General features: G+C 41.5%; 1 protein-coding gene and 1 long non-coding RNA gene across 2 annotated transcripts in view; one reads left to right on the top strand and one right to left on the bottom strand.

The window, feature by feature from the left end:
• The first annotated feature begins 1,698 nt into the window (after positions 1-1,698).
• Positions 1,699-22,936, top strand: LOC117522560. The gene is made up of 3 exons (XR_004564244.1): positions 1,699-1,709; positions 5,868-5,872; positions 22,728-22,936. It is a non-coding gene; the product is annotated as an uncharacterized LOC117522560 (long non-coding RNA).
• LOC117522548 (chondroitin sulfate synthase 1-like) overlaps positions 19,392-26,505 on the bottom strand; it is a 138,528-nt gene continuing 131,414 nt past the window's right edge. Inside the window, exon 3 of the mRNA XM_034183989.1 lies at positions 19,392-22,006. Coding sequence (XP_034039880.1) covers positions 20,414-22,006 — 1,593 coding nt within the window. The 3' untranslated portion in view covers positions 19,392-20,413. The remainder of the gene's footprint in view (positions 22,007-26,505) is intronic.

Below are 26,505 nucleotides of genomic sequence, written 5' to 3'. Positions count from 1 at the left end.
TGATTTTAGAGATATTGCGTAAATGCAAAAAGGCAGTCCTACATATTTGTTTAATATGCGCTTTGAATGACATATCCTGATCAAAAATAACTCCAAGATTTCTCACAGTATTACTAGAGATCAGGGAAATGCCATCCAGAGTAACGATCTGGTTAGACACCATGCTTCTAAGATTTGTGGGGCCAAGTACAATAACTTCAGTTTTATCTGAGTTTAAAAGCAGGAAATTAGAGGTCATCCATGTCTTTATGTCTGTAAGACAATCCTGCAGTTTAGCTAATTGGTGTGTATCCTCTGGCTTCATGGATAGATAAAGCTGGGTATCATCTGCGTAACAATGAAAATTTAAGCAATACCGTCTAATAATACTGCCCAAGGGAAGCATGTATAAAGTGAATAAAATTGGTCCTAGCACAGAACCTTGTGGAACTCCATAATTAACTTTAGTCTGTGAAGAAGATTCCCCATTTACATGAACAAACTGTAATCTATTAGACAAATATGATTCAAACCACCGCAGCGCAATGCCTTTAATACCTATGACATGCTCTAATCTCTGTAATAAAATTTTATGGTCAACAGTATCAAAAGCAGCACTGAGGTCCAACAGAACAAGCACAGAGATAAGTCCACTGTCCGAAGCCATAAGAAGATCATTTGTAACCTTCACTAATGCTGTTTCTGTACTATGATGAATTCTAAAACCTGACTGAAACTCTTCAAATAGACCATTCCTCTGCAGGTGATCAGTTAGCTGTTTTACAACTACCCTCTCAAGAATCTTTGAGAGAAAAGGAAGGTTGGAGATTGGCCTATAATTAGCTAAGATAGCTGGGTCAAGTGATGGCTTTTTAAGTAATGGTTTAATTACTGCCACCTTAAAGGCCTGTGGTACATAACCAACTAACAAAGATAGATTGATCATATTTAAGATTGAAGCATTAAATAATGGTAGGACTTCCTTGAGCAGCCTGGCAGGAATGGGGTCTAATAAGCATGTTGATGGTTTGGATGAAGTAACTAATGAAAATAACTCACACAGAACAATCGGAGAGAAAGAGTCTAACCAAATACCGGCATCACTGAAAGCAGCCAAAGATAACGATACATCTTTGGGATGGTTATGAGTAATTTTTTCTCTAATAGTCAAAATTTTGTTAGCAAAGAAAGTCATGAAGTCATTACTAGTTAAAGTTAATGGAATACTCAGCTCAATAGAGCTCTGACTCTTTGTCAGCCTGGCTACAGTGCTGAAAAGAAACCTGGGGTTGTTCTTATTTTCTTCAATTAGTGATGAGTAGAAAGATGTCCTAGCTTCACGAAGGGCTTTCTTATAGAGCAACAAACTCTTTTTCCAGGCTAAGTGAAGATCTTCTAAATTAGTGAGACGCCATTTCCTCTCCAACTTACGGGTTATCTGCTTTAAGCTACGAGTTTGTGAGTTATACCACGGAGTCAGACACTTCTGATTTAAAGCTCTCTTTTTAAGAGGAGCTACAGCATCCAAAGTTGTCTTCAATGAGGATGTAAAACTATTGACAAGATACTCTAACTCCCTTACAGAGTTTAGGTAGCTACTCTGCACTGTGTTGGTATATGACATTAGAGAACATAAAGAAGGAATCATATCCTTAAACCTAGTTACAGCGCTTTCTGAAAGACTTCTAGTGTAATGAAACTTATTCCCCACTGCAGGGTAGTCCATCAGGGTAAATGTAAATGTTATTAAAAAATGATCAGACAAAAGGGAGTTTTCAGGGAATACTGTTAAGTCTTCTATTTCCATACCATAAGTCAGAACAAGATCTAAAATATGATTAAAGTGGTGGGTGGACTCATTTACTTTTTGAGCAAAGCCGATAGAGTCTAATAATAGATTAAATGCAGTGTTGAGGCTGTCATTCTCAGCATCTGTGTGGATGTTAAAATCGCCCACTATAATTATCTTATCTGAGCTAAGCACTAAGTCAGACAAAAGGTCTGAAAATTCACAGAGAAACTCACAGTAACGACCAGGTGGACGATAGATAATAACAAATAAAACTGGTTTTTGGGACTTCCAATTTGGATGGACAAGACTAAGAGACAAGCTTTCAAATGAATTAAAGCTCTGTCTAGGTTTTTAATTAATTAATAAGCTGGAATGGAAGATTGCTGCTAATCCTCCGCCCCGGCCCGTGCTACGAGCATTCTGACAGTTAGTGTGACTCGGGGGTGTTGACTCATTTAAACTAACATATTCATCCTGCTGTAACCAAGTTTCTGTTAGGCAGAATAAATCAATACGTTGATCAATTATTATATCATTTACCAACAGGGACTTAGAAGAAAGAGACCTAATGTTTAATAGACCACATTTAACTGTTTTAGTCTGTGGTGCAATTGAAGGTGCTATATTATTTTTTCTTTTTGAATTTTTATGCTTAAATAGATTTTTGCTAGTTATTGGTGGTCTGGGAGCAGGCACCGTCTCTAGACAGTCACAGTTTGGAGGATCCCAAAAAATTGGCCAGATTTCTAGAAATGAGAGCTGCTCCCTCTAAAGTGGGATGGATGCCGTCTCTCCTAACAAAACCAGGTTTTCCCCAGAAGCTTTGCCAATTATCAATGAAGCCCACCTCATTTTTTGGACACCACTCAGACAGCCAGCAATTCAAGGAGAACATGCGGCTAAACATGTCACTCCCGGTCTGATTGGGGAGGGGCCCAGAGAAAACAACAGAGTCCGACATTGTTTTTGCAAAGTTACACACCGATTCAATGTTAATTTTAGTGACCTCCGATTGGCGTAACCGAGTGTCATTACTGCCGACGTGAATTACAATCTTACCAAATTTACGCTTAGCCTTAGCCAGCAATTTCAAATGTCCTTCTATGTCGCCTGCTCTGGCCCCCGGAAGACAATTGACAATGGTTGCTGGTGTCGCTAACTTCACATTTCTCAAAACAGAGTCGCCAATAACTAGAGTTTGATCCTCGGCGAGTGTATCGTCGAGTGGGGAAAAACGGTTAGAGATGTGAACGGGTTGACGGTGTACACGGGGCTTCTGTTTAGGGCTACGCTTCCTCCTCACAGTCACCCAGTCAGCCTGCCTTCCCGACTGCACGGGGTCTGCCAGGGGGGAACTAACGGCGGCTAAGCTACCTTGGTCCGCACCGACTACAGGGGCCTGGCTAGCTGTAGAATTTTCCACGGTGCGGAGCCGAGCCTCCAATTCGCCCAGCCTGGCCTCCAAAGCTACGAATAAGCTGCACTTATTACAAGTACCGTTACTGCTAAAAGAGGCCGAGGAATAACTAAACATTTCACACCCAGAGCAGAAAAGTACGGGAGAGACAGGAGAAGCCGCCATGCTAAAACGGCTAAGAGCTAGTAGCTACGCTAAGCTAGCGGATTCCCAAACAGGGAATCCGACACTAGACAGGCTGTGGAGCAGCACAGGTAACGCACGACAACAGTGCTAAAATAAAATAAAAATCCACTAGACAGGCTGTGGAGCAGCACAGGTAACGCACAACAACAGTGCTAAAAAATAAAATAAAAATAAAAATCCACTGGACAGGCTGTGGAGCAGCACAGGTAACGCACGACAACAGTGCTAAAAAATAAAATAAAATAAAAATAAAAATCCACTAGACAGGCTGTGGAGCAGCACAGGCAACGCACGACAACAGTGCTAAAAAAAATAAAATAAAAATCAAAATCCACTGGACAGGCTGTGGAGCAGCACAGGTAACGCACGACAACAGTGCTAAAAAAAAATAAAATCAAAATCCACTGGACAGGCTGTGGAGCAGCACAGGTAACGCACGACAACAGTGCTAAAAAAAATAAAATAAAAATAAAAATCCACTGGACAGGCTGTGGAGCAGCACAGGTAACGCACGACAACGGTGCCAAAACAAAACAAAAAACCACTAGACAGGCTGTGGAGCAGCACAGGTAACACACGACAACAGTGCTAAAAAATAAAATAAAAATCCACTGGACAGGCTGTGGAGCAGCACAGGTAACGCACGACAACAGTGCTAAAAAAAAATAAAATAAAAATCCACTGGACAGGCTGTGGAGCAGCACAGGTAACACACGACAACAGTGGTAAAAAATAAAATAGAAATCCACTGGACAGGCTGTGGAGCAGCACAGATAACACACGACAACAGTGCTAAAAAATAAAATAAAAATCCACTGGACAGGCTGTGGAGCAGCACAGGTAACACACGACAACAGTGGTAAAAAATAAAATAAAAATCCACTGGACAGGCTGTGGAACAGCACAGGTAACACACGACAACAGTGGTAAAAAATAAAATAAAAATCCACTAGACAGGCTGTGGAGCAGCACAGGTAACACACGACAACAGTGCTAAAAAAAATAAAATCAAAATCCACTGGACAGGCTGTGGAGCAGCACAGGTAAAAATCCACTGAACAGGCTGTGGAGCAGCACAGGTAACACACGACAACAGTGCTAAAAAATAAAATAAAAATCCACCGGACAGGCCGTGGAGCAGCACAGGTAACACACGACAACAGTGCTAAAAAATAAAATAAAAATCCACTGGACAGGCTTTGGAGCAGCACAGGTAAAAATCCACTGAACAGGCTGTGGAGCAGCACAGGTAACACACAACAGTGCTAAAAAATAAAATAAAAATCCACTGAACAGGCTGTGGAGCAGCACAGGTAACGCACGACAACAGTGCTAAAAAATAAAATAAAAATCCACTGAACAGGCTGTGGAGCAGCACAGGTAACGCACGACAACAGTGCTAAAAAATAAAATAAAAATCCACTGGACAGGCTGTGGAGCAGCACAGGTAACACACGACAACAGCGCTAAAATAAAATAAAAATCCACTAGGCAGGCTGTGGAGCAGCACAGGTAACGCACGACAACAGCGCTAAAATAAAATAAAAATCCACTAGGCAGGCTGTGGAGCAGCACGACAACAGTGCTAAAAAATAAAATAAAAATAAAAACGAAAGCGTTAGCAAGCTAGTTAGCTTGCCAACGCTGATGAAGGTTAGCTGATAAAAGTGCTCCGTCACGATGCTTCGACCGTTAGAGGTCTTCTTTAGGCGTTGGAGCACGGTGAAAAAGTAAAAAAAAGTAAAAAAGTCTTGAAAAAGACTGTTAATTCAAAGAACTCAAACAGCTCAGTTCAAACAGCTAACAGATACAGCAGAACACCGCTGTGCTCCGGAACAGGAAGTCAAGACCTGATCAGCTTATATGACCTAAAATTCACGGCAGTTACACTGAAAAAGTAACAGAAATATTAAACAGGTAAAAAGAAACAGCTAAAAAAGTAACGGCGGGGGAGGGGGTGGAGTCGACCTAGCTAGCGAAACCTAACTGCTAGTGAATGCTAACTGTAGCGATTCACAACAGGACTGTAGTTAAATAAGATTCAGAGTCGATACACTTAACAACCAGAAGAGTGCTAAACAGAAATAAAAAAAAATATGTATACAACCGTGTAAAGTTCGGAAGAGTGTCACAACAGCAAACAATCCGCTGGAAGCCACTTGTATGGTGGCTGGGTATTGATAAAATCTCATCAATACCCATCCCTAAACCTAAATGACATGGTGACATGCTGAAGAGCTTCAGCACTTGTTCATGTCCGTGACATATACATATTAAGCCAACAGAGCATGAATCAGATGATCCAGGAAGTGTTCAGCATTTGACATTTCCTGTTCCACTGTGGACACTGTGGCACTTCCTGTTTGGGACACAGTGTACCATGAGTGAGATTCACTCGTATAACTAATAATCAAGCAGATTTTTTAAAACAATATGAAATACTATATTGAAATAATAATATAATGACAGCTAGATAGCTTCCCCAAATGGAAGTTTCAGTTGTCATAGCAGCCGGGTATATCAGCAAGATAGAAATAAAAATAAAAATAGCATAGCAACCAGGTACACCAGAAACATAAGAAAAACAAGAACAATCAGATTTCTGCTGTCCATCAATCTGGATCACCTCCAAAATGCAGTGGAGTCTTCCATGCCCTAATATCTGTCGGTTTTGACATAATCCTTCAAAACCTACAGTGGAATTTCAAATACATAAAATAAATCAAACTCAAACTGAAAGTAAATCTCTACAACTTGATAGAAAGTAATTAATAATATAAAAGCCAAGATGATGGGTTGCATAAGCAATGGGCTCCTTTGGTATATTACATAAGGATTAAACAACGAGAAACTGTGCATTATACGGTTTGAATGCACGACGCGGAGTCTAAAACACCACGACGCAAACCATTATTCTAGCATTAAGAACAATTCCTAATGCAGCTTATGGGGATCCCACCAACCCATTGTTCATTAAATCTAAAATATTAAAACTCCACTATATGAGTGCGTTTAAGACTATTCAGTTATTGTATAAAGTGAAAATTAAGCAACTGCCCTTTAGAGTTCAAGAATTATTCATGGAGAGAGGGAAAATATAATCTAAAGGGTTTGTATTATTTTAAAATTGCTGGGGCTTGGACAACCAGGAAAGGTTTCTGTGTCTCCATTTGTGGTCCTAAAATATGGAATAAACTGACACAGGAACTCAAGCGATGTCCAAATATTATTCAGTTTAAATATCAATATAAAGAAATGATGTTCTCTAGTAGGGTTGGGTATCGAGAGCCGTTTTTTTTTTTTTTTTTGGAGTATCGTTAAGAAATGATTCGATCCACCGATATCAATAGCCTTTTTGCTTAATGATTCCCTTATCGGTCCTTCAGAGCAGCCGTTTTTGTGTTTGTCAGGAAAATGATCATTCCTCTACGTTGATTACAGACCCTGCAGCGGCTCTGTAATCAATCGTTTCTGCAGTGCAACGCCAGTGTGAAGCATGAATTAATGAAGCAATGCTTCGATCCACTGGCTTGTTGGTTCTTTGATTCACTGTTCTTCAGAAGTGGTAAGTCTGCTTCTTAACCCCTCTCAAGGCCATTAAAATATCATGAGTCACTTTTGTGTGTATTAAAGTCACTAAGTGGGATTCTTGTCTTGTTGCAGTCAAGAAAAAAGAATCGTCCTCCCTTCCATTGGCACAGCTCCAAACGCTGCGCGGCTCTCTACTGAGACAGAGTCCGGTCAGAATTAATAACTTCAAAACAAATCGGCGCTTTAAATAAAATGACACCTCTTTCCAAACGCTGTAATACAGACAAGAAACTAAATAATAATGTCTGAAAGGAAATGGTTTTGACAAAAACTACAGATTTTATTTCTGTTTATGTCCAGAGATCAAGGATCCATTATGTAGAGTTTATTATGTCCAGAGTTTAAGGTCCAGTAATCAATTTCACATTTATTTACTTTAAGACTCAATAAAATGTTGTTCCATTTCAATTTAATCAGCTTATAAAGACCCAAATCATAACAAAAGCTGTCTCAAGGTGCCTCACACAGAAAAGTTCAACATAAAAAATTAAAATAAATAAATAAAAATTAAAAAGTTCAAATACATAATTAAAAACAGAAGTAAAAGAATAAAACAGATAAAATGAAAACTATTCATAAGAAGGAGAATAAAAATAGTTTTTAAGCCTTGACTTAAAAATGTCCACGGACGCCGACTGCCTCATGGTCGCAGAAAGACCGTTCCACAGAGCGGGTGTACGATAAGAAAAAGCTCTTTGACCCACTGACATAGAAAATCTGTAAAGCCTACTTTTAGTACACAAAAAATTCACAAGAGTTTTTGATAAGCGGAATCGATAATGGTATCGATATCGATAAAATCTTAACGATACCCATCCCTATTCTCTCGATATGTGACTGATGAAGAAAAATGAGTTTGTGCTCTATGAGTTGCTGAATTGTGAATGTAGTTTGTTCGGTGACACTGGGATTGTGTTCTATGAGTTGCAGCGACTGAGTGGTTGAAATAGGGAGTGGGAATAAATTTTTTTTTTTTTGCTCCCCCCCCCGTTCCTGTGACTACAAAGACACACCATTTATTAGGTAATCCTAATATTAGCTCACCAAAAAAACAAACACACAAAACAAGAGAAAATGTTGTAAAGGTTACTAAAATTCAATTACATTTTAGTTAAATCATTGTTTGTAAAGTGGCTCCATAAGATCACCTTCACGAACCTGCTGCTTTGTCTGAAACTAAAGGCCATGGGGTTCATAATGTTAATATTACATTCTGATAATACATTTTTTTATTGTAAAAGGTTTAACCTATTTGTGTGTGTGCATGTGTTTTTGTAGGCAAGTGCATGTGCAACTGGACTGTGGTCATATTTTATATAACAGCTGAGTGGATCCTTGTCATTTGATTGGTACTTTGTATGTCACATGACATGGATTAATTCATCCCATTTGTGTTACATTGCATTTAGTGCAGATTTGGTTGCATACGTTTGGTACCATTGCACTCTGCGCGCACACGCACACACGCACGCACGCACATGTACGTGCACATGTGATCATGCACGTGCACACATGTACTCGTGCACACGCGCTCACACACACAAAATCCACTCCGCTGTAAGCCGTCTGGATGCATGAAGACCTGTTCACATGAAAAGCTGACGTGATTTTTGGCTGGACTGAGGAACTACACAAAGTCTTTTCTTTTATGGAAGTCTAAAGTCAGTGCACAGCATCAATGGACTGCACGTCACAATTTGTACTTCAGCAGCAGTGGAACACCAAAATGTAAGTCCCTTTTCTGTTATCAATTAATGAAATGTCAAATGACAAGGATCTATTTTAGCTGTTATATAAAGCAAATATTCAATGTTTTCACATTCTTTCAATTAAATGAATATTTAATTCGGTGAAAGCTGGAACATACATACATATAGCTTTCACCTCATGAAATCTTCGTACCATTGAACTCATAAACATTCATTATTTGTATAATAGGTGTTACACAGTTATTTTTTAGCATTTACGTAATTAATTTACCATAAATGCGCTAAAAAACAGTGGCAAATCAGGGGAGATTGGGTGAAGACATTTGATTTTCTTGCAGCAGAAGTAAGCTGCTTTGCTCCTGTCCTGTCTCTTCACAGCAGCAGCCGTGCTCTCTGCTCCTTGTCTCCCTCCCTCACTCCTGTGCATGTTTTAGTTATTTCACCACCAAAACCAGCATGGGTTTATCGTGTCTTTCCTTTTTAAACTGTGGAGTTTATATGTCCTCAGTGCTGATATTAGCAAGTTTCCTGCGTGCACATTAAGATAGTTTTCGAGCTCACCTCTCTTCTCAAAGAATTTGGTTAGCACCTGTTTTCCCTCATTGAGTTTTCTTTCCCTGTCCTTTTTTTTCCCTCTTCTTTTTTGAAATCCGGACTTAGATTTTTTTTTTCTTATTTTAGGAAAGGTATGTCTTATTGCAGCCTAAACACCTCTCCTCATGCTGTCAGATCCCGTTTTGGGATGTGTGTGTGCGTGGCAGCGTGGCAGGTGGAAGGACCCTCTGATATCTTTCAATATTGTTAGAGCAGAATTGTTTCACAACATTTATACATTCATTCTAATGATATTCTTTTACAGCACGAATTGTATGGATGCTATGTGGCATAACATGCAACAGAAAATGTATTTAAAGCCATATTTTTGTGCCCCCCCCCCACTCTGGGCCTTGGGTGCATAGTACCCTTTACTCCCTTAACCTACTTCTCCAGGACATTTCAGTCAAATGAATTCATGTGCTTTTGAAGTATCCTGCTGAAAAACAAATTAGACTTACCAACACGTCACACATCCATGACACTTAGCTCTAGCTAACATGTCATCGCCTCCAGACACCACATTCACCCTCTCACTGTCATGCACTTTTTCACAATAACGCATCATAGTCTTCACTCTTCCCTGCTGAGGGAATTCTGGTCATTACTTTTCCTCGGCATAGTAATATGCTGAAGCTCACTGTTCTTGAGGCAGTGTGGGGTGCCAGGTGCCACAGGAGGCGGCTGTCCCAACCACCAGACAGAGACCGCAACCTTGACATGGGCGGACAAGGCGTGGACTAAGAACGCAGACAGCGCAGAGACTCTCAGTCCACCTGCGTGGGCACCCCCCTCCTCACGAAGGGGAGAGGAAGGGAGAGTGGTGAGGGCGGTCCAGGGTCAGGCCTTCACAGGACCGTGCGCTGAGTTCATGGAACTGTTTGAACCGAACCAGCAATGTTTTGTGCTGTGGACTCCTTAATTAATGAAACTAGAAAGTCAAAATCTGTGATTCATGAAGTTTTGCACTCAGATTTTAACTTTGAAGGAGCAGATTTGAAAATGAAAACAGTCCAGGTCCAATTTATGCTAAAAAAAAAATATATATATATATATATATTAAACGGGTCATGCAGTGCAAAATTACTAATACTGACATAATGCGACAATTTCACGTTTTATACTTTATTCACAGTTTTATATAGAGCGCGGCTGATATGGATTTTTTAAGGCCAATGCTGATAACGATATTTGGATGAAAAAAAAATGCTGATAATTGATAAATCGGCTGATTTGCCGATAGCCGATAAATCAGCCGATATTTTTTTTTAAATGAATAAAATGTTCTTTTTTGGACCCTTAACAAAAAGGTATGAGCTAAGACCTGAAGCTTTGTCCTCATTGATTAACTTTATAACAGAAGAATTTTCAAGTTCAAAAAATGCAAAAATGCAATTGGAGCAGTTAGGGGGCTATTCAAACGGGCCAACTAGTAAGATATCAATCCTGAAAACGATCTTTGCCATATCACGTGAGGTAAATCTGCCCTACGATTGTATTTTGGAAAACCATGTGACGGAGAGCCAATTCCGATTGGAGACACACATTGCGCACGTCATCACACATCTTCTATGAGGAGTACTAAGATGGCCGACGGTGGATCGAAAGTCCACGGAGTTAACTTTTCAGCAAAAGAAAAAGTGAGTTTCTATTGCATATCATTAAAAAGTTATTTACAATTTAGTAAAGCATCGGCCCCAGAGGGTTAATGGCGAATAATTCCCAGAACCCTTCCGGACGACCAGTGAATCTGAATGTTTCAACCTCTTAGCAGTAAACAAAAGTTTTTCATGCTAAAAATAAGTTTGACACAACGTGGCCTTAATAAAAAGCGTGACCGATGCAATGAAGCACATTTGACACATTACTACATAAACTGAGTTAATCAAACTGAGTTGATCTGAAATGGGAGAAATGTGGGGTGAATGTAATCGCAAAGTTATTACAAACAACATCCTTATAAACTTACTTGTATGCTTTTGTCAGCTGATCAGTGCAGTGTGATGGCGAACTACGGGGTCCAGTGATGAACACATTTAAACAGGGGTGTAAGCAGCTCTCAATTGAATGGAATCAGAGCTCCATCTACTGGACAAACGGTGCAAGGACATTTTACATTGCCGACACAAACATTATTTCAGTAACTGTTCTGTTTATGAGAAATTATCGGTGTTCTCTCTGCAAAATTCAGGGCGATAGTGAGTATTTTAAAAAGTGCTTATATCGGCTGATATATCGGTCAGGCTTTATATATATATATATATATATATATATATATATATATATATATATATAGGTGCAGTTTTATCACACAGCACAATGCCACAGATGTCGCAAGATTTGAGGGAGCGTGCAATTGGCATGCTGATAGTAGGAATGTCAACCAGAGCTGTTGCTCGTGTATTGAATGTTCATTTCTCTACCATAAAACATCTCCAAAGGCGTTTCAGAGAATTTGGCAGTACATCCAACCAGCCTCACAACCGCAGACCACGTGTAACCACACCAGCCCAGGACCTCCACATCCAGCATGTTCACCTCCAAGATCGTCTGAGACCAGCCACTCGGACAGCTGCTGAAACAATCGGTTTGCATAACCAAAGAATTTCTGAACAAACTGTCAGAAACCGTCTCAGGGAAGCTCATCTGCATGCTCATCGTCCTCATCGGGTCTCGACCTGACTCCAGTTCGTCGTCGTAACCGACTTGAGTGCTGGCATTTGGTACGTTGGAGAGGTGTTCTCTTCACAGATGAATCCCGGTTCACAGTGTCCAGGGCAGATGCAGACAGCGTGTGTGGCGTCATGTGGGTGAGCGGTTTTCTGATGTCAATGTTGTGGATCGAGTGGCCCATGGTGGCGATGGGGTTATGGTATGGGCAGGCGTCTGCTATGGACGAAGAACACAGGTGCATTTTATTGATGGCATTTTGAATGCACAGAGATACCGTGACAAGATCCTGAGGCCCATTGTTGTGCCATACATCCAAGAACATCACCTCATGTTGCAGCAGGATAATGCACGGCCCAATGTTGCAAGGATCTGTACACAATTCTTGGAAGCTGAAAATGTCCCAGTTCTTGCATGTCCGGCATACTCACCGGACATGTCACCCATTGAGCATGTTTGGGATGCTCTGGACCGGCGTATACGACAGCGTGTACCAGTTCCTGCCAATATCCAGCAACTTCGCACAGCCATTGAAGAGGAGTGGACCAACATTCCACAGGCCACAATTGACAACCTGATCAACTCTATGCGAAGGAGATGTGTTGCACTGCATGAGGCAAATGGTGGTCACACCAGATACTGACTGGTATCCCCCCCCCAATAAAACAAAACTGCACCTTTCAGAGTGGCCTTTTATTGTGGGCAGTCTAAGGCACACCTGTGCGCTAATCATGGTGTCTAATCAGCATCTTGATATGGCACACCTGTGAGGTGGGATGGATTATCTCAGCAAAGGAGAAGTGCTCACTATCACAGATTTAGACTGGTTTATGAACAATATTTGAGGGAAATGGTGATATTGTGTATGTGGAAAAAGTTTTAGATCTTTGAGTTCATCTCATACAAAATGGGAGCAAAACCAAAAGTGTTGCGTTTATATTTTTGTTGAGTGTGTATATATATATATATATATATATATATATATATATATATATAAATAAACAATACATAATTGTATTTTTTTTCTGGTAAAAGCTTGTTTTTGCAGTTAATTTCACTAATCACTGCTTTCATTCTGGCTGTGACTGGAGAAACTGGTTTACTTTGGAGAATTAAACATGACAATGACAGAGAAGTCACAACCTGTGATCACCTGAAGCAGTGAACTGCAAGCTGTCAGATCGGGAGCAGCACATGATTGGCAACAAAACATCTTTTCAGTGTGAAGGTAGGTACCTGGGACACATGGACCGCTTTGTCCTTCTCTGTCTTAAGTTACAGAGGAGGATTTGCAGTGTGTGTTAGACCCTCTGTCCACATCCTCTACAGGAATTCCAACACTTTCTCAGTGCGTGCTGAATTCCATCAGGGTCTTTGTCACTGATTAGCACACGTGGGGTTGTTGTTGCCAGCCCCTTGATTAACTGATTCCATCTGCTCAAAGTGATATTAATCAGTGGAGTCAGTGGCTGCAAAGAAACCTGCACCCTCTTGGCCCTTTCAGGAACAAGTTGCCCACGCCTGCATTAGGACAAATGTTGCTGAACCAGGTGTAGGCGAGGCAAGGTCTTTTCAGGAGTTCTGCACTTAACTCTTAATTTTTATTGCACTTTTTAAAATTAAAAATACATGCATTTTGAATGTTAAAAATTGTGAAAACAAGTACAACAAACTGCTAATTTGAGACAATATATGTGTTACTTTGTTTTTGACATCTTCATTCCACCACCAAGTCACCTTGTCTTTCTTCCGCTGTCCATATGTCACACCCAGTACCTTCCTAGCGGTCTCCCTCACCATATCTGCAGTACTTTGCCAGTTGACTCTACTCTACTGACTCTACTGGTGGTTGGCTCTCACTGCGGTATTGTATCACTTCCTGTTCCGGAGCACAGTGGTGTTTTGCTGTATCTGTTAGCTGTTTAATCTGCATAGTTAAATTGATCTAGATAACTAGATAACGATTTATTTCACAATCTTCACGTGCCTTAACTAAAGCACTCTCTCTGCTGAATCACGTCTAAATTATTTTCACATTATTCACTTTGTGTGTTTTTAGGAATCCGCTAGCTTAGCGCAGCTATTAGCTCTTAGCTGGTTTAGCATGGCAGCTTCTCCTGTCTCTCCCGCACTTTTCTGCACTGGGTGTGAAATGTTTAGTTATTCCTCGGCCTCCTTCAGCAGTAACGGTACTTGTAATAAGTGTAGCTTGTTCGTAGCTTTGGAGGCCAGGCTGGGCGAATTGGAGACTCGGCTCCGCACCTTGGAAAATCCTACAGCTAGCCAGGCCCCTGTAGTCGGTGCGGACCAAGGTAGCTTAGCTGCCGTTAGCTGTCCCCCAGCGGATCCCGAGCAGCCGGGAAAGCAGGCCGGCTGGGTGAGTGTGAGGAGGAAGTATAGCCCTAAACAGAAGCCCCCGGTACACCACCAACCCGTTCACATTTCTAACCGTTTTTCCCCACTCGGCGACACACGCACCAAGGATCAAACTCTGGTTATTGGCAACTCTGTTTTGAGAAATGTGAAGTTAGCGACACCAGCAACCATAGTCAATTGTCTTCCGGGGGCCAGAGCAGGCGACATTGAAGGAAATTTGACACTGCTGGCTAAGGCTAAGCATAAACTCGGTAAGACTGTAATTCACGTCGGCAGTAATGACACCCGGTTACGCCAATCGGAGGTCACCAAAATTAACATTGAATCGGTGTGTAACTTTGCAAAAACAATGTCGGACACTGTAGTTTTCTCTGGGCCCCTCCCCAATCGGACCGGGAGTGACATGTTTAGCCACGTTCTCCTTGAATTGCTGGCTGTTTGAGTGGTGTCCAAAAAATGAGGTGGGCTTCATAGATAATTGGCAACGCTTCTGGGGAAAACCTGGTCTTGTTAGGAGAGACGGCATCCATCCCACTTTGGATGGAGCAGCTCTCATCTCTACAGATCTGGCCAATTTTATTAAACCCTCCAAATCGTGACTATCCAAGGTTGGGACCAGGAAGCAGAGTTGTAGTCTTACACACCTCTCTGCAGCTTCTGTCCCCCTGCCATACCCCCAATACCCCATCCCCGTAGAGACGGTGCCTGCTCCTAGACTACCAATAACCGGTAAAAATCTATTTAAGCATAAAAATTCAAAAAGAAAAAATAATATAGCACCTTCAACTGCACCAAAGACTAAAACAGTTAAATGTGGTCTATTAAACATTAGGTCTCTCTCTTCTAAGTCCCTGTTAGTAAATGATATAATAATTGATCAACATTGATTTATTCTGCCTTACAGAAACCTGGTTACAGCAGGATGATTATGTTAGTTTAAATGAGTCAACACCCCCGAGTCACACTAACTGTCAGAATGCTCGAAGCACGGGTCGAGGCGGAGGATTAGCAGCAATCTTCCACTCCAGCTTATTAATTAATCAAAGACCCAGACAGAACTTTAATTAATTTGAAAGCTTGACTCTTAGTCTTGTCCATCTAAATTGGAAGTCTCAAAAACCAGTTTTATTTGTTATTATCTATCGTCCACCTGGTCTTTACTGTGAGTTTCTCTGTGAATTTTCAGACCTATTGTCTGACTTAGTGCTTAACTCAGATAAGATAATTACAGTGGGTAATTTTAACATTCACATAGATGCTGAGAATGACAGTCTCAACACTGCATTTAATCTATTATTAGACTCAGTTGGCTTCGCTCAAAATGTAAATGAGCTCACCCACCACTTTAATCATATCTTAGATCTTGTTCTGACTTATGGTATGGAAATAGAAGACTTAACAGTATTCCCTGAAAACTCCCTACTGTCTGATCATTTCTTAATAACATTTACATTTACTCTGATGGACTACCCAGCAGTGGGGAATAAGTTTCATTACACTAGAAGTCTTTCAGAAAGCGCTGTAACTAGGTTTAAGGATATGTTTCCTTCTTTATGTTCCCTAATGCCATATACCAACACAGTGCAGAGTAGCTACCTAAACTCTGTGAGTGAGATAGATTATCTCGTCAGTAGCTTTACATCCTCATTGAGCACAACTTTGGATGCTGTAGCTCCGCTGAAAAAGAGAGCCTTAAATCAGAAATGCTTGACTCAGTGGTATAACCCACAAACTCGCAGCTTAAAGCAGATAACCCGTAAGCTGGAGAGGAAATGGCGTCTCACTAATTTAGAAGATCTTCACTTAGCCTGAAAAAAGAGTCTGTTGCTCTATAAAAAAGCCCTCCGTAAAGCTAGGATATCTTACTATTCATCACTAATTGAAGAAAATAAGAACAACCCCAGGTTTCTTTTCAGCACTGTAGCCAGGCTGACAAAGAGTCAGAGCTCTATTGAGCTGAGTATTCCTTTAACTAGTAATGACGTCATGACTTTCTTTGCAAATAAAATTTTAACTATTAGAGAAAAAATTATTCATAACCATCCCAAAGACATATCTTTATGTTCGGCTGCCTTCAGTAATGCTGGTATTTGGCTAGACTCTTTCTCTCCGATTGTTCTGAGTTATTTTCATTAGTTACTTCCTCCAAACCATCAACATGTCTATTAGATATTAGACCCCATTCCTACCAGGCTGCTCAAGGAAGCCCTACCATTAGTTAATGCTTCGATCTTAAATATGATCAATCTATTTTTATTAGTTGGCTATGTACCACAGGCTTTTAAGGTTGCAGTAATTAAACCATTACTTAAAAAGCCATCACTTGACCCAGCTATCTTAGCTAATTATACGCCAATCTCCAACCTTCCTTTTCTCTCAAAAATTCTTGAAAGGGTAGTTGTAAAACAGCTAACTGATCATCTGCAGAGGAATGGTCTATTTGAAGAGTTTCAGTCAGGTTTTAGAATTCATCATAGTACAGAAACAGCATTAGTGAAGGTTACAAATGATCTTCTTATGGCCTCAGACAGTGGACTCATCTCTGTGCTTGTTCTGTTAGACCTCAGTGCTGCTTTTGATACTGTTGACCATAAAATTTTATTACAGAGATTAGAGCATGCCATAGGTATTAAAGGCACTGCGCTGCGGTGGTTTGAATCATATTTATCTAATAGATTACAATTTGTTCAAGTAAATGGGGAGTCTTCTTCACAGACTAAGGTTAATTATGGAGTTCCACAAGGTTCTATGCTAGGACCAATTTTATTCACTTTATACATGCTTCCCTTAAGCAGTGTTATTAGAAAGCATTGCTTAAATTTTCATTGTTACGCAGATGATACGCAGCTTTATCTATCCATGAAGCCAGAGGACACACACACACCAATTAGTTAATCTGCAGGAATGTCTTTCAGACATAAAGACATGGATGACCTCTAATTTCCTGCTTTTAAATTCAGATAAAACTGTTATTGTACTTGGCCCCACAAATCTTAGAAACATGGTGTCTAACCAGATCCTTACTCTGGATGGCATTACCCTGACCTCCAGTAATACTGTGAGAAATCTTGGAGTCATTTTTGATCAAGATATGTCCTTCAATGTGCATATTAAGCAAATACGTAGGACTGCTTTTTTGCATTTGCGCAGTATCTCTAAAATTAGACAGGTCTTATCTCAGAGTGATGCTGAAAAGCTAATTCATGCATTTATTTCTTCTAGGCTGTACTACTGTAATTCATTATTATCAGGTTGTCCTAAAAGTTCCCTGAAAAGCCTTCAGTTAATTCAAAATGCTGCAGCTAGAGTACTGACAGGGACTAGAAGGAGAGAGCATATTTCACCCATATTGGCTTCTCTTCATTGACTCCCTGTTAATTCCAGAATAGAATTTAAAATTATTCTTCTTATAAGGTTTTGAATAATCAGGTCCCATCTTATCGTAGGGACCTCTTAGTACCATATCACCCCAATAGAGCGCTTCGCTCTCAGACTGCAGGCTTACTTGTAGTTCCTAGGGTTTGTAAGAGTAGAATGGGAGGCAGAGCCTTCAGCTTTCAGGCTCCTCTCCTGTGGAACCAGCTCCCAATTCGGATTAGGGAGAGAGGCACCCTCTCTACTTTTAAGATTAAGCTTAAAACTTTCCTTTTTGAAAAAGCTTATAGTTAGGGCTGGATCAGGTGACCCTGAACCATCCCTTAGTTATGCTGCTATAGACTTAGACTGCTGGGGGGTTTCCCATGATGCACCCAGTGTTTCTTTTTATTCACCTCTTTTTGCTCTGTATGCACCACTCTGCTTTTAATCATTGGTGATTGATGTCTGCTCTCTTCCTCAGCATGTCTTTTTCCTGATTCTCTCCCCTCAGGCCCAACCAGTCCCAACAGAAGACTGCCCCTCCCTGAGCCTGGTTCTGCTGGAGGTTTCTTCCTGTTAAAAGGGAGTTTTTCCTTCCCACTGTCGCCAAGTGCTTGCTCATAGGGGGTCGTTTTGACCATTGGGGCTTTTCTGTAATTATTGTATGGCTTTTGCCTTGCAATATAAAGTGCCTTGGGGCAACTGTTTGTTGGGATTTGGCGCTATATAAATAAAATTGATTTGATTTGATTTAATAATAAAAATGTTTATATGAAGCAGCGTATGATGAAAATTCATATAGTGTGGCCCCCGGTATAGTTGGGGGGGGGGGGGGGGGGAAGTGGCCCTCTCTGTCATTAAAGTTGCCCATCCCTGCTCTAAAACTATGTTAAATACACTTTTCCCTCATGTTTCACCAAAATGTGATAAATGGAAAGTGGCTGATGGTACATTGGGGCACTTTTTTTTTTGTCCTGTGCTTAAAAGTTTCTGGATTGAGATTTTTCAGTTGTATAGTATATAAGACAACAATAATGCCTGAAGAGTTCATTGTGAAATATGGGTGTTCCGATCAGACACGGTCCTGTTCTCATTCAATTCAACAAGCAATTATGTTTGGCATAGTTATTGCAAAGAGAGTTATTTTGAGAGAATGGAAATCTGTAGCACCTCCATGTTTTCGTAAATGGTTGAATGATATGGTGTCATGTCTGTATCTGGAAAAAATCCGTTATCAACTGTCGGACAATTGCAATAAGTACGAAAAGACCTGGGGGCCTTTCATAGTCCACACAAAAAGGACTTGGCCTGGTGCCTTACAGCATTGAAGTGTAAAATTATTTTATTTTAAATATGTTATTGTGTTCTATTTAATGTTGTTTGGAGCATATGTGCTGATGTGTAATTTGTTTATACCTTTTTGTGTGTGTGTGTGTGTGTGTGTGGGGGGGGGGGGGGGGGGGGGGGGGATGTGCAAGTGTGCTTTTTTGTTTAAATAAAATGGAAATATTAAATAAAATTGGCGAAAAAAACAATGACCCAGGCAAGTGGCAAAAAGCGGACATTTTTCATCCCTGATTTTTAAAACAGGCCCACCGCCACTTTTGTGTTTTCACAGCATTGACTTACTCTGTGATCCACATGGTGGCGCACTATAACACCAGGGTACCGCCCACCCCTAAAACCTTTATTTTGAAAATCAACAGAACATGCAGCATAATTGTTCCTTCTGATCACTTTATTTCTTTTAAATATAAAACCTTTTCCCAGCTGGACAGAGCTCAAAGAACAAAAATTACAAAAGTGAAAACTGAGAACACACAGACTGCGCAGTCTTTAATCATGTGACATCAGCCCCATAAATTAGGCGTGAACTCTATCGAGTGCTACAAAGTACAGTACCTGTCTATCAGCAGCGGCAGACCACCCCGCCACTCAACGAAACGCAGCAGAGTCCTTCCTTCACACCTGAACCAGATCATCGCTGGAGGCGCTACTCATCCAGACTGGACCAGCCACCAGCCAGACACCCCCGCAAAAAAAGTATAAAAACAACAGTGACGCGCGCAAGCTGACCTGAGCTAGCAGAGCCCGGCTCTCAGTTCAGACCATCGGTAAAGTTTCCACAAAGACACCAGCAGAAAGGCCGAGACATGCTTCACACGCACGTCCACAGCTGACTGCGTAAAACTCTTTGGTGACGCGAGTTTACAAGAACATGAAAGAAGAAGAAGAAAAAAAGAAAACCAATCCCATAACTACTGATACAATCATCCTAACATACATGTGTGGAAAACATTCAATAAATTAGACAGAAACATGAACGGCAGATATCAAATCCAGCAGCTGGCTTCACAGGAAAAAGAGAGAGAAAAAAAAAAGAACAGTAACAGTGTTAAGCTGTGTGACCAAAACCTAAAAATAGGAACTCTCGGAACTCAAACGTGATAAGATGGTCCTCAGTGAGTGTGACAGTCTGAAACGTGTGTAAACATTCACAGTCAGGAGGATGGACGCACGTCTGCGTTAAGGACCAGGAAGGTCACCACACAGAACAGATCAGGCTCAGTATTCCTTTCCATGTTTGTCCACACAAAAACCTGCACGGTTTTCATATCATCTGAAGCGTTTCAGGATTAAAAACAAATGCACTCGAGACCTCTTTATGGGAGGCGGTCCATCTCATTAAAAATAAATAAGAAAAACACTGCTCGAACCCAAGCAGTTGTGGTCAAGCTTTTCTCACGCTGTCCTAACTGAGCCGTTGTTGCTGGCCAACCTCCTGAAGCCGTGGTCGTTCTTCTCTAGCCACAGTTCAGCCAGCTGCTGGGTGGAACCGTGTGACGAAGCTTTGGAGCCCAGGCACATCTTGTATTGCTTTGCGTCCAGGTTGGGGTCGCATATGACGGGGTGGTGAACATGTACTATCCCTGTGTCAATGCTTCTGAACAACCTAATCCCTGATCGGACAAACTTATTAAAGAGGTCCACATCTTCCAGCCCCCACCCTTGTATGGAAGTATCAAAGCCACCGGCTCGGACCAAGTCTCCCTTGTAGACACAGACAATACCGTAGCCATAGTTCCTCCAGAGCCCCGTCTTGGAGGTGAAGACATAGTGGTTGTTACTGGGCACTTTCCCAGCATACACCACCTTTGGATCATAGTGGCTGAAAATTATGGGGAAGTAGGTCTGTTCCCCCAAGGCTGTATTGGCCTGACATCGTTTGAGGAAGTCACCGCTGAAGAGCAGGTCCACATCACAGTAGAAGAGCAGCGAATCATTAGAGAAGTGAGAAGAGCCCACTTCCAAAGCCAAAGCCCTGGAGAAGGAGCCAGCCACAGGTTTGATCTCCATCTCGGCTCGAGGATACTTCAAGTGATACTCTCTCATCAGCTCCACCTGCTTGACTCTCTCTGTGTTGTTGTCTGTGCTGAAGAGCAGGATCAGCAGCTTGACGTTCTGGTTCGGGATAAGACAAATCCGCTCAAAGTTGGCCATAAAGCGCACAAAGATGTCATACCGTCCAGACAATGGGACCAAAATGTTGATCTTCTTCTCTCTGGTCTCCCTCTGGTCCTGGCCAGAGGCAGCAAGCTTGAAGGGCACCAACATCTTCAGGGAGTTGGAAATGAAAGAAAGGGAATCAGACTCCTTGTTGATGTGGCTGGCCAGGGCTCTGGCATCCATTTCTTCCTCCTCTCTGAACTGGATCCGGCTAAAGGTCTGCTGCAGGTAGGCATGGCGCCGTACAGGAACAGTCATCGTCTTTCCTTTGTGCTTCTTGTACAACAGCAACAAATCCAGCACATACTCTGCTCCATACAAAGGGTTAACTCTTCGGTAGCCATACTGAATCTCTTTGAAATCAATGACCCTCCCTCGTGTCTTGGCATTTGCATTGATCATCTCCATTACTTGCATGATGATGTCATCCAGGGCTTGTCTCTGGGAGAAATCCAAACCTCGGCGAGGTGGCTGACCATCAGATGATGAGAAGAGATACTTCCCTGTCAGGAACTCCCACTCTAGGACTTCCTCCCTCTGTCGTGGGTGAAAACGCATAAATGACGGCGGCATGCCGAGCTGCAGGTCCTCTCGGCTGGGCTCGGCCGTGCTGTAGCGCCCCATTTGCACAATCTCCCGGTGCAGCTGAATGGTACGGTGACGCAGTGTGGCGATCTTGCGGCTGAGCATGTAGCTGTGTAGCCGATACTGATAGGGTGGGTTCTTGTTGGGGTGGAGGGTGATGGCACGATGGATCTTGCTGTTGTGAAGATCTCGGATGTAGCCCTTCTTGTTTGGCTCATAGTTTTCGTAGAAAAGCTGCTGCATCTGTGGAGACAACACACAGATTTGCGTTAGTCATGGAAATTTGGAACACTGAACCTTCAAAGTTAAACATTTGTCTTTTAGCTGACCCCCGTTGTTCATAATGGGCAGCCAGTAGGTCAAAATAGTAGAGCCACTGGACATCTGCATTAGAATCTGTGACAGGTTTTACATTTGACTCCCTTCCTGACCCCTGGCCAGCTCTGCATGGAGAAACACACACCGCCCCTAGAGGGTTTCTCAGCTGAGTACTAATGAGGACCGAATCGGTGCCAGATCTGAGATCTGACTGGGTTAGAGGAACATGAGGCAGAATGTTCAGTGTTGCTCATATAGATGCAAACTGAAATTCTGAACTTTATTTAATGATAAACAGTTAACAATACCATAATGACCTCAGCCCAAGTGACGATACTGCACAGCCTTGGACTTTACGTTTTTGAAGATACAGAACTGTGTGTGACGCTGTAATGTCCCCAGAAAAAGCAGAAGACCAGAGCATGCGCATAAGCTGTGTAAGAGCTAATCAATGTAGCACCAGAAGCTACAACTTTCCAACATGACACACAGACTATAATAAAATCTTTTAAGAGAAAGACAGCCCATGCTGATCATCTGAAATTGGTTTACTGTGCATTTAAAGCGAAGCAGTGTGTTTGCGTATTTTTTAAAAACATGTTATGGTCCACTGGCTGCACTCTGCTCTACATGCACTTTAAGTCAGTTATTCAAAAACCACCTTTATTTGGATTTGATCAGAGTTTTCATCAACAGGGCGCAGAGCAGATTTATCAATGTGGCGTTTATGGAAAAGCTGCACTCGAGAGCCCAGTTTTTCACCAGCTGTGCTCATGTTCACGTGCAGCCTGACTGAGGATTATACTGACCGCCTGTGCTTATGGTACGGGAAAGATCCAAAATATGTGAAGAGGTGAAAAAATAATTACCCAGCTGTATTGGCGCTGAATTTGATGCTTGTATCACAATTTGAAGGATTGCTTCAGTTATCTGCTGACCCTGAACCATCCCTTAGTTATGCTGCTATAGACGTAGACTGCTGGGGGGTTCCCATGATGCACTGTTTCTTTCTCTTTTTGCTCTGTATGCACCACTCTGCATTTAATCATTAGTGATCGATCTCTGCTCCCCTCCACAGCATGTCTTTTTCCTGGTTCTCTGCCTCAGCCCCAACCAGTACCAGCAGAAGACTGCCCCTCCCTGAGCCTGGTTCTGCTGGAGGTTTCTTCCTGTTAAAAGGGAGTTTTTCCTTCCCACTGTAGCCAAGTGCTTGCTCACAGGGGGTCGTTTTGACCGTTGGGGTTTTACATAATTATTGTATGGCCTTGCCTTACAATATAAAGCGCCTTGGGGCAACTGTTTGTTGTGATTTGGCGCTATATAAAAAAATTGATTGATTGATTGATCTGCTGCACTAATAAGCCAACAGAGCATGAACCAGCTGCTGTCTGTTAGCTTAAACATGTGTATATAAGGCCACCCAAATTAAAGGAGAAATGCTTTTAACAACCTGGACTTCATTTCTGGCATAAAATACAGTCATTTATTCACCAATATAAGATTGGTGTAATTAGAAGTCCATAGTTCAAACGACGTGTTCAGTTCAAATCTGAAGAAAACATTTTCCTTCTTCTACTAAGGTGGATTAGAACTTTTTGTGGTACACAGCACAAACTACTGGACAGGAGGAACCTAGCAGTCAATGTGACTCTCTAATTTCAAAATGCAGGTCTTTCAACCAGATGTGCGGTGCCGTGACATCTCAATCAGATTTCAGGGGAGTCCAGTGAAACCCCGGCCTCTACTCTAGCTCCATCCATCAATCAATCAATCAATCAATCAATCAATCAATCAATCAATCAACTTTTTTCTTATATAGCGCCAAATCACAACAAACAGTTGCCCCAAGGCGCTCTATATTGTAAGGCAAGGCCATACAATAATTATGAAAAACCCCAACGGTCAAAACGACCCCCTATGAGCAAGCACTTGGCTACAGTGGGAAGGAAAAACTCCCTTTTAACAGGAAGAAACCTCCAGCAGAACCAGGCTCAGGGAGGGGCAGTCTTCTGCTGAGACTGGTTGGGGCTGAGGGAAAGAACCAGGAAAAAGACATGCTGTGAAGGGGGGCAGAGATCGATCACTAATGATTAAATGCAGAGTGATGCATACAGGAGCAAAAAGAGAAAGAAACAGTGCATCATGGGAACCCCCCCACAGTCTACGTCTAAAGCAGCATAACCAAGGGATGGTCCAGGGTCACCTAATCCAGCCCTAACTATAAGCCTTAGCGAAAAGGAAAGTTTTAAGCCTAATCTTAAAAGTAGAGAGGGTATCTGTCTCCCTGATCTGAATTGGGAGCTGGTTCCACAGGAGAGGAGCCTGAAAGCTGAAGGCTCTGCCTCCCATTCTACTCTTACAAACCCTAGGAACTACAAGTAAGCCTGCAGTCTGAGAGCGAAGCGCTCTAATGGGGTAATATGGTACTAAGAGGTCCCTAAGATAAGATGGGACCTGATTATTCAAAACCTTATAAGTAAGAAGAAGAATTTTAAATTCTATTCTAGAATTAACAGGAAGCCAATGAAGAGAGGCCAACACGGGTGAGATATGCTCTCTCCTGCTAGTCCCCGTCAGTACTCTAGCTGCAGCATTCTGAACCAACTGAAGGCTTTTTAGGGAACTTTTAGGACAACCTGATAATAATGAATTACAATAGTCCAGCCTAGAGGAAATAAATGCATGAATTAATTTTTCAGCATCACTCTGAGACAAGACCTTTCTGATTTTAGAGATATTGCGTAAATGCAAAAAGGCAGTCCTACATATTTGTTTAATATGCGCTTTGAATGACATATCCTGATCAAAAATTACTCCAAGATTTCTCACAGTATTACTAGAGATCAGGGAAATGCCATCCAGAGTAACGATCTGGTTAGACACCATGCTTCTAAGATTTGTGGGGCCAAGTACAATAACTTCAGTTTTATCTGAGTTTAAAAGCAGGAAATTAGAGGTCATCCATGTCTTTATGTCTGTAAGACAATCCTGCAGTTTAGCTAATTGGTGTGTATCCTCTGGCTTCATGGATAGATAAAGCTGGGTATCATCTGCGTAACAATGAAAATTTAAGCAATACCGTCTAATAATACTGCCTAAGGGAAGCATGTATAAAGTGAATAAAATTGGTCCTAGCACAGAACCTTGTGGAACTCCATAATTAACTTTAGTCTGTGAAGAAGATTCCCCATTTACATGAACAAACTGTAATCTATTAGACAAATATGATTCAAACCACCGCAGCGCAGTGCCTTTAATACCTATGACATGCTCTAATCTCTGTAATAAAATTTTATGGTCAACAGTATCAAAAGCAGCACTGAGGTCCAACAAAACAAGCACAGAGATAAGTCCACTGTCCGAAGCCATAAGAAGATCATTTGTAACCTTCACTAATGCTGTTTCTGTACTATGATGAATTCTAAAACCTGACTGAAACTCTTCAAATAGACCATTCCTCTGCAGGTGATCAGTTAGCTGTTTTACAACTACCCTCTCAAGAATCTTTGAGAGAAAAGGAAGGTTGGAGATTGGCCTATAATTAGCTAAGATAGCTGGGTCAAGTGATGGCTTTTTAAGTAATGGTTTAATTACTGCCACCATCCATGCCAGGAAGTGTTCAACATTTGACATTTGCTGTTTCACTGTAACTGAAAAGTTGGCACTTCCTGTTTGTGAGCTTGCCACTGAGCTACCGCGAGATTCCATGGGATCTCGTCTGTCAATCCAGGACGTGTTTGACATTTGAACATTTCCTGTTTTACTGTGGATTTGAAATTTGGCACTTCCTGTTTAGAACGCCCTGTACCATGAGAGAGAGGACACAACTTTAACCCAAATGATGGATATAACTGACCTTGTAACACTTTTGTTGGAAAGTACAATGTTATGGTGAAATTACATCTCCTGTTTGTTAAGACTGAATTATTATTGTATAAGTATAGCATCATAGCAAGAAAGCTAACAAATGTAAGTTAAACCGCCAATTACCATAAGCCCTTCATTCATCACATGGTAATCATGTAATCATACAGAGAGAACACAGTTGCATACCTTTATCCTTTTCTAGTTTCTCCTCCTCTTTTCTTTTTCACTAAATTGAGCACCTGATGGCTTTAACCTTGTTTTCTGTCCAAATGTTTATTTGGCACTCAACAATCAGCAGATTCCCCAACACCACCACAACCAGAAGTCAAGACTAAACCAATTAATGTGGGTGACCACATCGTTTTGTATCATATGGCGTCAAATTCGTGTCAAAGGCACTCGCGCGATAAAGAATGCCTTCGGGCGTATATTATTTCACACACGTAGACATCAACTGCACGTGCACACTTCGAGGAAGCTGCTCCCCAAGCAAATGTAAAGGTACTGTGAGCAAGGAGGAATATGTGGCCAGCGCGATAAGACAACCACTCAAAAAA

Source organism: Thalassophryne amazonica, chromosome 2 (assembly GCF_902500255.1).
Source record: "Thalassophryne amazonica chromosome 2, fThaAma1.1, whole genome shotgun sequence".
Taxonomy (NCBI): domain Eukaryota; kingdom Metazoa; phylum Chordata; class Actinopteri; order Batrachoidiformes; family Batrachoididae; genus Thalassophryne; species Thalassophryne amazonica.
The sequence above is the reverse complement of the archived record's forward strand: the minus strand, read 5'-3'. Positions and strand labels throughout refer to the sequence as shown.